Source organism: Pangasianodon hypophthalmus, chromosome 8 (assembly GCF_027358585.1).
Source record: "Pangasianodon hypophthalmus isolate fPanHyp1 chromosome 8, fPanHyp1.pri, whole genome shotgun sequence".
Taxonomy (NCBI): Eukaryota; Metazoa; Chordata; class Actinopteri; order Siluriformes; family Pangasiidae; genus Pangasianodon; species Pangasianodon hypophthalmus.
The window spans coordinates 16619313-16631544 of NC_069717.1; the positions used below are offsets into that span (position 1 = coordinate 16619313).

Consider the following 12232-nt stretch of genomic DNA (forward strand, 5'->3'; position numbering starts at 1 on the left):
TAAGATAATAGAACAGAATTTCAGTTTGTCTTTCCTGATGTGTTAAAGAACTCGGAACATCGTACCTTTTGTGGCAGACCAGCCAATTTATAGTGAGCAAAAGTATAGGAAGAGATAAAGTAAATCAAAGTAAATAACATTTTATATTTGGTTGCATATCCCTTACTTGCAATAAATGCATCAAGCTGATGATGCACTGACATCACCAAACTGTTGCTTTTGTGATGCTTTTCCAGGCTTGTACCCCAGCTTCTTTCAGTTGTTGTTTGTTTTGGGGGTTTCTCCCTTCACTCTCCTCTTTAGGAGGTGAAATGCATGCTTAATTGGGTTAAGGTCTGGTGATTGACCTGGCCAGTCTAAAACCCTCCACTCTTTCCCCTCATGAAGTCCTTTGTTGTGTTGGCAGTGTGTTTTAGGTCATTGTCTTGCTGCGAAATGAAGCTCCTCCCAATTGGATTGTACGCATTTCTCTGTAGATTAGCAGAGAAAATGTTTCTGTAGACCTCTGAATTCATTCTGCTGCTACCATCATGAGTTACATATCAATAAAGATTAGCGAGTCCATTCCATAAGCAGCCATGCAAGCCCAAGCCAGGATACTATCTCCACCATGACTGAACGATGAGCTTATATGTTTTGGATCATGATCAGCAGTTCCTTTCTTTCCCATACTTTGACTTTTTCATCACCTTGGTGGAGGTTAATCTTGGTTCCAATGTCGCTGCTACAGCTCTCGCAATGTTTCTTTCATCAACAGCTGTTGTTTTCCTTGGCTAACCTGTTTGATGTCTAGTTGTTCCTACACCAGTGATTTCTTTCTTTTTCAGGACATTCCAAATAGTTGTATTGTCTGCCCAATGTTTGTGCAATGGCTCTGATCGATTGTCCCTCTTTTCTCAGCTTCAAAATGGCTTGCTTTTCTCCCATAGCCAGCTCTTCATGGTGCTTTATCCTTTTAAACAACAAATGCAGTCTGCACAGGTGAAATCCTAGGCTCAAACCAAGAGTAGACATTCAGAGCTATTAATTGTTTAAATCAATCTAACAGTGTACACCTGGTCAACAAGAAAAACCTGTCAGTCATATGTTCCAATATACTTGAAAAATGTGTGGGTTCAAACAAAAGGTACCATATACTAAGTTGTTTAACACATATTAGATAGATAGATAGATAGATAGATAGATAGATAGATAGATCACTTTACTCATCCCAGAGGGAAATTCAGATATTACAGCAGCACAGAAAGTTAGAAGTATGCTAAAAGTAATTTAACATTATAAATGAAAAGAAATAAGAATAAATATATATAAAAAGAATACAGTGTAAGAGTGTGATGTGGTGGTACAGTGGGGTGTAAACATTGTAGATATATGCAGCCGACTTGAGTGGAATTAAAGTGGCAGTGCAGTGCAATCATTGTCAACAGTGTAAACATTGTAAAATGATAAAATGAACAGGGATATACAGTATTGTAAAGAGTAATTATGAGAAAAGGAAAGAAAAAGGAAAAATGAATAGAAGTGAAGTGCCAGTGCATATGGATATGAATAGTGGATAGTGGTAAAGTTCAACTACTGCCCAGTGAGCTTATTCTAAGACTGGCTCAGTGCAAAATAGTGTCCCAGCACAGTGCTGAGCTGTTGTACAGTGTGACTGCTGTTGGTACAAACAACCTCCTGTACTGCTCCTTTCTACAGTGGAGCTGAATGAGTCTTCTACTCCACTGTTTAACCAGTAGGAGCTCCACTGTTTAACCGGTAGGTCATAGAGTGATGCTGTTTATTGCCCAGAATGTGGGTTTAGGAGGGTGCTGTCTTCAGAACAGGAACCAGGCAGTATGTTTTCCACAGCTCTGGCACCTTCTCCTGTTGAAGGCTCAGGTTGAAGAGGTTGATGTAAATGTCATAAAAAACGATGTAACTTGATGTAAGTTTCAGTAAATGAAAGCTGAAATTCTGATCTTTCGTTTCATATTTATCTTTTGATCTGAAACCCAAATACATTCAGTGTATAGCAAAAAAAAAATACAATTGGTCTTGCTGCTTCAATACTTTTGGAGGGGCCTGTACCTGGAAGACATCCAAGTCTTCACTTGGAAAAAGATGACTTCAGACCTCATCCTCTGGATATGAATATATTTTTTAAAAAATAAATAAAATAATAGGCTAGTCACTCTACCATGCGAGAAAGCAACACATCCCCCACGTTAAGTACACAACGGCTGCGTCCAAATATCCCTACTACCCTACTACACAGTAGGTGAAAAGCAGTACGCCAAAGGAGTAGTATGTTCGAATTCTCAGTATTCATAAAACAGTAGTTGAGAAATACCCGGATGATCTACTGCTTCCACTGAAGTTCTGCAGTATGGAAACACTGCACTATCCCATAAGGCAATGGGACTGGCGCAGAAGAGCTGTCAGAATCAAAAATGGTAGAAGTCAGCATGTCAGCTCTTTTTTAAGTGCTATAGGTATTAAACATTGTTCCTTGCTCCTTGTGGTTAAACTGTACTTTTTTAACAACACCTGAGTAAATTATTAACTTGTTGAAGGTTTAAACCAGAAAAAAACAGTTGCTCTAATCTGGTGGGCTCTTTAAGTTTTTGCGGTTACTATGACGTCGTAGGTCACATGACAATACCAACATGGCGGATGTAGTATTTCCGGATGCCGTGCTGTATCAACGGCAGAGCAGTAGATACTGAATTGAATGCAGTACGTACTCTCACAGTACGTGATTTCGGACGCAGCCAACGTGGCATGATAGAGCCATTCTATAAAGCTGCTGTTATAGGGTGAAACTACTCACTAACGATCACATTATACAGTGTTATAAGTGATATATCTTTGTGTCCTTGGAGGACTAGTGGTTAGGCCTTGGCGCTTTGACCGCCACGGCCTAGGTTTGATTCCTGGTCAGGGAATCAACCCCAGCCAAACCAAGCCCAGATGAAACTGGGGAGGGTTGCATCAGGAAAATCATCTGGCATAAAGACTGTGCCAAATCAGATATGCTGACCAAAAGAAGAAGAACAACATAAGCGTAATATATTTGATGCTTAGCTCAAAATAAATTAATCCATAGAAAAATAACAAAAAAAAAAAAAAAAAGAATTTTAGAGCTCTCACATAGAGTATGTAAAGAGCAGAGGGACAGTACTGTTCTGAGATGATGTCCCTCTCTATAACTGTTATAGTGCCCCCATAATGTTTTGTAAAAGTAACTTTTAAATGTTATAATAAAATAACCTAATAATGGTGAAAATCACATTTGGTCAATGACAAAATTCCAACACTGTTACGAGTACAGCTCTTTCCATCCCAAGCACTGCAAAAATTTCATTCCCTACTCACAGCTACTAAGACACACTTGCAGTAACAATGAAAACTTCCTTCAGAAAAGTAAGGAAATGTGCAATTATTTTCATTAGGGCTGCAATCAATAGTCTGAATATTCACTGATGATGATTATGAAAAATTATCTACATGAATTCATTTATATTCAACTAGTTATGTGCTTAACCAATAAAAGAAATGTAAGTGTGCACAGGCCTCTATTCCCGGTTAGAATGTAATAAAATAGCTGCTGGGGGAACAGCAGCACTGATACTACTGCGCCACATAGTGCTGTGGACAAAGCAGTTTTCTGTAGGATGTAGGACAACCCAAAGGTGTGATGAAACTACGCTACCCAGCACAACCACGCAGCACAGACAAATTACCTGTGTGACTCAGTGAGCAGCATGGCGAGATCCAAAGCCACAAGTACATAAAATCCTAAGGTTCTGCACTCTGACATCAATTGATTAAAATATGATATATGTTTGAAACCAATATTCAAAGTTAATTTATATCTAAGAAATTTCATCTTTAGTTTATATTTTATTTTTAAAGTAATATAATTTTACTTTTTTAATAATAAAGAAGCACTTATGGATTTTCCATTTACTACATAGTGAATTTTTTCATGTTAGAAACATAAAAGTATTGCTAACTAATAACTATTGCTATATTGCCTTTCATGATTCTCATAGTTTGTTTTAATAGTGAAAAAATTGGGTGGAGGCAAACAAAGCTGAAAACTCACTAACCCAGCAGTGGCTTGTAACCATAGATTTTGGCATAGGATGACACACAAGATCTGAAACTAGCACCAAAAAATTGGCCATTGTAAAAGAGAGACACATTTTCCTTTTGTTTCTCAGCCTTTGCACAGGAATCAAGGTCACCATGGTGCACACACATTTCTGATGTACAGACATTATCCACTCCATAGTCCTTCTTTCCCTCTTCCAATTACAATATATTTTGCAATAGGATTCATTCTGTACATTATAGATACACTGTCTGCATTTACACTTTGCCTTTGTATGTAAAAATTTAATAGATTTCATTCTGAATTGTTATATTTGCTATAAAACAAGATCTTGGCAGCTGCAGAGTATTTTTTTAATGTAGCCCAGTATTGCAACCCTGTCATTAACTGTCCTGTACACTGCTTTTCCCTGGGCATGGGGCAGCATGATACCTGCTCCAGTGGGCCTCCTTTAGTGCTTGTTGCAGTTCCAGTTTTTATTCTTATTCAAATTAATCAATTATTTGTTGATTAATTCACACAAATAAATGACTATTAAAATAGTTTTTCAGTCATAATTTTTTATCACTGGATTTGCTAAGAATGTCATAGATGATGCTATGGCCCATGCTAGCACTACTGAGAAAATGGATGCACTGACCTCTACACAGTTTACTGATAGGACAGAGAGAATTCCTTTGTTGCTCATCCAACTAATAAAACAGTTGCCCAAATTGTACTTAAAATTCTAAAATCCTCCAAGACAATCCTGAGACTGTTTCGCTTTTTAAGGAGCCTTGACTGATCTCCTACAATTGTGGCAAAAACATCACAGACCTGCTCATCTGGGGTGAATTAAATGATCAGCTTAATACAATCTGTGGCAGTATATTGGGGAAACCAAATAGAGACCGGCTGATCATTTTGTCCATGTCACATAAGGCAGAAATGGATACAACTGCAGTTAAGCAGTTTTTCAAAAAGAAAAATTTTATTAAAGAGCAGGTAGACTATCCAAAATGTGAATCATTAACAGGAACAAAAAACAGGTGGAGGTCAGGTGATTTACAAAGAACAATGTTGGTGTAATCCAAAAGCATATATATGCTTTTGGATTATGGATTTCCAGGAAACAGAGCAAGTGGCAATGTAAATGTAAGCACACGCTTCGGTGCTGTTGAGGGAGATTCCTGACAGTTAAGCACCTTTTTACAATGAGAATGAAGGATTTCTCCTATCCAGTGGTGAAACAGTTTAACAGTGATGGACACAACATTAATCACATCTCTGATTGCATTACTAGTTGTTCTTACGGGAGCAATGAAGTGATGAAATGTAGGGAAAAATAGCTCATATTCACTATCAGAACAAATAATAAGTCTTCGTGACAGCTATTTCATCATCACGCATTTCAAATATCAACTAGTTTCACTTTGTACAGCCTCAGAAGTGCTTTCATCTAAAATGTCCTCTTTCTTTGGAAACTTTTTGTACAATGCTTAACTTTTACAATACTATATACAGTATATGGAATGACAGTATTCATGTGTCATGATCTCACTGAACAATTCCATACCACAGCACCAGAGGTCCCCATCTTTACTGTACCTGTAGCATATCTCTTCTGCATTACTTGTGCAGCATGTACACTCACTGCCAACTTTAATAGAAACACCTGTACACCTGCTCATTTATGCAGTTATCCAATCATCCAATCATGTGGCAGCAGCACAATGCATAAAATCTTGCAGATACAGGTCAAGAGATTCAGTTAATGTTCACACCTACATCAGAATGAAGAAAAATGTGATCTCTATGACTTGAACCATGGCATGGTTTTGGTACCAGAAGGGCTGGTTTGAGTATTTCAAAAAGTGCTGATCTCCTGGAATTTTCACACACAAAACTATCTAGAGTTTACACAGAATGGTGTGAAAAACAAAAACATTGCGGAGGGTTTGCAGGCTGAAACACCTTGCTGCTGACATGTTAGGGGAGCTGAGAGTGCCATAACACCCTAAACTTTCAGGATTCCTTTAACTGCAACTGCAGCAGCTGCTAACATAATAATAACATAGGCCAAATAAATAACAAATTAAAGTATTTTGAGTAGTTTAAGAATTTGTATGTTAGAGATATTCCTCTTACAATGTAAATGATTACATTTTTTTATTTATTAATGAACTAATGCTTTGAATTAATGCTTTTAACTGTTATGGGTCATTAACATTGTTGTGGATCATACGCAAGACTTGAGTCTTCAGGACAGAGGAGTTTATGCTTTCCATTTTCTCAGTAACATAATGTACTTTTTTTTTGTGTCATTAACTTAAAAAAAAAGGGGAAAAAAAGAGGCTGGTGAGGGAACAACTGTATAGGTTAAAGTGTCTATAATGTAATCAATAACAGGAACTAACTTCTTGTATTAAAAACCTACTGACTGCTACAATGCCTACACTTGAGAGTCTTTCCATAAAAGTAAAATAAACATCTCCTAACAAAAAACTTCATCATATCAATGATTCCGCACATTTATATTCTGTTTATGTAGAGTGTCCACCTTACAAGTCCTTGTGAATGAGTTGTTACTTTGGAAATTCTTTTACTTTGGATTTACAGAAGTCCAGAAAGGCCATGAGGTATTTTTTTGTGATCTCAAGATAACAAAAGTTGTTTTCTCAAGATCATAATTTATTTTTCCTGTGATCTCACGATAACAAAAACTTATTTTCCAAGATCACGTAGCAGTACTATTCTAGCATTACATTGTCGTGGCCAGTGCCAGTGGCACAATGGTGATTCTGCAGTAATTACATACTATTTCCAAAGATTTTCATCACCTTTTGTCTTGTGAGCTGCAAAGCATTTAGACGGCATCTCTCAAACATCATGTGATAATTGTAGAGACATCCTGATCCCTCAAATTGGCTGGCATTGAAACTGGTCATATACTACCATCACTGTAGTGTCCATGATATTAGTATATTTGCAGATTTCTGAGTCACCTTCTCAAGTGACAGACACTAATTTGAAAATTGTCTACTACTGACAAATATAAGGCTAGATAGATAGATAGATAGATGTACTTTATTGATCCCGAAGGAGAAATTTGGGCAAAACATAGTTAAACAAAGTCACCTGAGCTCAGGATCAAATCAAGAATCTCACAGCTACAAGACAGTAACACTACCCCATACCAGCTATTTTCTCTTATGCTGGTCCCTGATTGATGTAAAAAGGGATGTGCTCATCCCTGATGTACATTACTATGCCTAATCATGCATTTCGTCATCATGAGAAAAATAAGCTGTCATCTCAAGAAAACAACATATCTTCACAGACACCAGAATATGGCTTAAGTGAAGCCATGATCCCAAACTGTAGGCATTCATATTTTCACTTTAAGCAATTTAACCCAGGATAAGGGTCTAAATCGCTTCCAGGCTACAACAACGTAGTCCAGATATGCACCCTTGAAAATTAGTAGAATCAATATTTTTCATTATTGCAGTTTCATTTTTGTATTTTATGATTTCAGCACATTAATTTAATAAATAACAAAGAGGAAAAAGATAATACTGAATTTACATTTCCAAATATTTTGAAAAAGGAACAATTCTTCGTTACACATTGATTATAGCATTTTTAAAAATCATAAAATCACTTGTTTTTGGTTTTCTGTTTCTATGTTAAAATAGTATAATGAATGAATGCAAAAGTACACAGACACTCTGAACACTGAGAAAAAAGTGAAAAAAAGTTTTTGAAAAAAAAAAACTAGAAAAAAAGACTGCAAAATGGTACAGACAAATGAGTGGCTATCATGTAAAGAAAAAAAATCTGTACTATGTTAGCTTGTGATTTGCAAGCCTTTTCATAAACACTGTGTGCTTGTGACAGAACACTGATATTCATAATCTGTAGATGATGCTGCAAATACCTATGTGAACAGTTTTCTATGAGTGGGCTGGATAATGTCATAATTCAACTATTTCCATTGGAGGCACATTGGCACAAAATGAAAAATGAAAAAAAAAAAAAGGAGAAATGATGCATGCCTGGATTTTACCACAGCAGTGGTCAACCTTTTTACCTAAGCCTGAGAAATATTAGAGATACAACCTCTTGGCAGAAGTGAGTGGTGAAGCCATCTTCAGCAGACTCTGCAAACTCTGTCCATGGCTCCCTCTCTCTGGTGCAGAAGGCAAAAGGCATTGCTGTAGGCAAAAACACAAACCAATCTTATGGTGGAAGCATCCAGTTTATCACAAAGATATAGACAGATAGATAGAGTACTTTAGTGATCCCTGAGGAAAATTGTTTGTGAAAGATTGTGAAATATGGGGGAAAAGTTTTCCCAAAAAAGGGTTCCCAAGTTGCATTCACCCTATCATCTGGAGATCTCTATGTGGACACCTGGCGATGACACCCATATGTGCTTCAGTATACACAGTATACAAAGGCATTCTAAACAATCACGTGCCTCCAACTAGTCTACACACCCCTGTTAAAATGGCAGGTTTTTGTGATGGAAAAAAACATGAAACTAAGATAAATCATGTCAGAACTTTTCCCACCCTCAGTGTGAAATTACAACATATAAAAATTAAGTGAAAATCAATCAGAAACATTTTAGGGAAAAATGGGAAAAATAAAATGTTAACAGGCTTGCATAAGTGTGCACACCCTATTATAATTGGAGATGTGGATGTATTCAGAACCAATCACATTCAATCTCATGTTCAAATGTAATTATCATACAGCCGTCTTCAATTGTTCTGATTAACCCCAAATAAAGATCAGCTGTTTCTGTAGGATTTTATTGATTTCATTTGACTGCTGAAGCCGTGGTCCACAAAGAGCTTACAAAGCATTTATGGGATCTCAGTTGTTGAAAGATATCTATCAGGAGAGGGGTACAAAATAATTTCCAAACATTAGATGTACCATGGAACACCATGAAGACCATCAACAACAAATGAAAAAACATCCAAGAACAAAAAAATAAATCACACCAAATTGGCAAACCATGTGGCAAAATGTGTTATGGTCTGATGAGACCAATTCCAAAAGGTATAATAATTCCATAATTCCAAATGGTATATTTGGTACAAAAAAAATCACTAAAAGAACATACCTATGGTGAAGTATGGTGGTGGCAGCATCAGGCTTTAGGGCTGCTTTTCTTCAGCCAGAAATTTTATCAAGGTGGCAGGAATCATGAATAGCTACAAATACCAGTTTATTTTTAGTGCAAAACATTAAAGTGTCTGCTAGTAAGCTGAAGATGAAAAGGAAATTAAACTTTCAGCACGACAACGACCCAAAGCATAAATCCAAATCAACAAAGGAATGGCTTAAGCAAAAGAAGATCGATGATTTTGAATGGCCTAGCCAGAGCCCAGAGCTGAATCCAACTAAACGGGTGCATCTCAATCAGCTCCCTAGGTCGTGAATCAGTATATCGTGTACACGAGTTTGGGCACTGGTAAGGACCCTGGCTCACTACACACTGGGACACTGATAATTCAATTTTCGGCACATGACTACATACTTGCGTTGTGAAACATCACCATTGGCATTTATCAACAACAGGCAAGACAGATAAGACAGATTTATATGACATAATTATATGTCATATAAATTTGATAGCTTAATCACATGCATTTCTGTCATGGTACTTTAAGCAGGATCATAGGCTAGCTCAGGGGTGCTCACACTTCTATGAAGGAGAGATCTACTATTTCATGCTATTATTATGGTAAGAGTCACCATGTAAAATATGCATGTACACTCAAAATTTTGAGACACAACATTTGTATTCAAATAATGTTATGCAATCAATTTTCATTCAAAGAAATAGGAAAAGTAATATACAGCAGCGGGGGCATGGTCGAATGTCAGCGGTGGACTGAGAGGAGGTGGGTAAAGCGTGATGATTCTGACCTGTGTAATATTACTGCCAGTCTACTTATTTGAGTCTCTTTGTGCACTCTGTAACTGCCGTGACGAGAGAGAGAGTGTGATATAGTTGGTGGACCTTGCAAGACACACACGCACACATACATATGCCTCGAAGCGTGAACTTGAACTTGAGGGAGTGAAAGCTGCGTGTCCGGGACAGACACAGCTCTGTTGAGCTGTTTTGGGTTTGTTGAGTTTTCGAAAGTGTGCAGACTGAATAAACATGAGCTCAGCAAAAATTCCGCCTGTCTCCCAAGTCTTCCTCCACACTCTCACACACCGGGATTTTACACTGACCTATTAGAAAGATCAACCAATGGCTGTCTTGCGATTGACTGGTCGATCGCGATTGACGTAATTAGCACCCCTGGGTTAGCTAGTGGATATTTTAAAATCATTAAACACTTAAAAGTCTTTAGACTCAAACTGTATATAGAATGTCAAATAAAGTTAAAAGTCACTAACATAAGTAATCGTTTGAGAGCTACAACAATGATAACAAGCTACTTACATTTGTAGACGAAGTTGGCTGAGAGATCATCCGCCATTTTTTTTTTGAGCTGAGAGGCTTCAGTAAAATATGACATCATTTCCAGTAAGGGAACATAGTGAGCATCAATGCTCCCTGTTTTTTCGGTGCATTGTGGGATTTTTTAGGGAGCGAAAGTTCCAGTGCCCTGGAAGGAGTTTGCAATTGAGACAGCCCTTAAAATGGCTGACTCCCTGATCAGTGCCCTGACTACTGAACTAAGGAGTTGATTAAGATGCACCCAAAATCTGCAGGATGACCTGAAGCAGGCTGTGCACAGGAGATGCCCTCACAAATTGACAGATCTAGAATGTTTTTGCAAGGAAGAGTGGGAAAATATTGCCAAAATAAGATGTGCCATGCTGATAGACTCTTACCCAAGACTGAGTGGTGCAATAAAATCAAAAGGTGTATTAGTTTAGGGCTGTGCACACTTTTGCAACTAGGTTATTGTAAGTTTTTTGTTTTTCTTCTTTTCCCTAAAAAAGTTTCTGATGGTTTTTCACTTTATTTGTATACTTTGCAATTTCACATTAAAGTTTTTTTTAATTCACAAAAACCTTCCATATTAACAAGGGGTGTGTAGACTTTTTATATCCACTGTACACCAAGTATATAGTATAGTATACAGAACTGGAATGGCAATGCCACTTCTTTTGTTTTTGCTATACATTGAAGACCTTTGGGTTTGAGGTCATTGATGCATATGCAAAAAATATCTCAGAATTTCAGCTTTCATTTCCTGATATCTACAGTAGATGTGTTAAACAACTTAGAACATGGCACCTTTTGTGGCAGACCACCCAACTTTTAGGTGAGCAAAAATATAGGAAGAGATAGTCTTAAATAACATTTTAAAATAAATAAAAAAATTTTGCACATCTAGATATGTTAAACAACTTAGAACATGGCACTTTTGTTTGAAGCCACCTATTTTCAAGTGATCAAAAATATAGGAAAATGTGACCGATAGCTGTTTCTTGTTGCCCAGGTGTACACTGTTAGATTGATTGTTTAATCATTTAATAGCTCTGAATGTCTACTCTTGGTTTGAGCCCTGGGTTTCACCTGTGAAGACTGCATTTACTGTTAAAAAGGATGAAACAACATGAAGACCAGAGAGCTGTCTATGGGAGAAAAGCAAGCCATTTTTAAGCTGAGAAAAGAGGGAAAATTTGATCAGAGACATCACACAAGCATTGGGCATAGACAATGCAACAATTTGGAATGTCGTGAAAAAGAAAGAAACCACTGGTGGCCTAACAACATGACACATAACAGATTGGCCAAGGAAAACAGTAGTTGGTGACATTGTGAGAGCTGTGAAGAAAAACCCAAAAACTACAGTCAGTGACTTCACCAACAACCTCCAGATGGCAGAGGTGAAGGTATCACAATCCAGAAGACTTTGAGAGCAGAAATATAGAGGCAATAGCACAAGATGCAAACCACTCACCAGCAGTAAGAATCGGAAGGCCCAAATGGAATTCACAAAGAAATGAGAGAGCCAAAGAGATGAGCCGCAAAAGTTCTAGAACAAGATTAACATCTACCAAAGTGATGGAAAGGCCAAAGAGTGGAGAAAGAAAGGAACTGCTCATGATTCAAAAACATACAAGCTCACTGGTCAATCATGGTGGAGGTAGTATCATGGCTTGGGC

At 37.4% G+C, this 12232-nt stretch overlaps 1 protein-coding gene across 3 annotated transcripts in view; it reads right to left on the reverse strand.

Annotated features, from left to right (window-relative positions):
* The window catches only part of upb1 (ureidopropionase, beta), a 65328-nt gene that overhangs the window by 28907 nt on the left and 24189 nt on the right, over positions 1 to 12232 (reverse strand). For all 3 annotated transcript variants that reach the window (XM_053235905.1, XM_053235904.1, XM_026910768.3), the window contains exon 4: positions 8201 to 8295. In XM_053235905.1, the coding sequence (XP_053091880.1) occupies positions 8201 to 8295 (95 nt within the window). The remainder of the gene's footprint in view (positions 1 to 8200; positions 8296 to 12232) is intronic.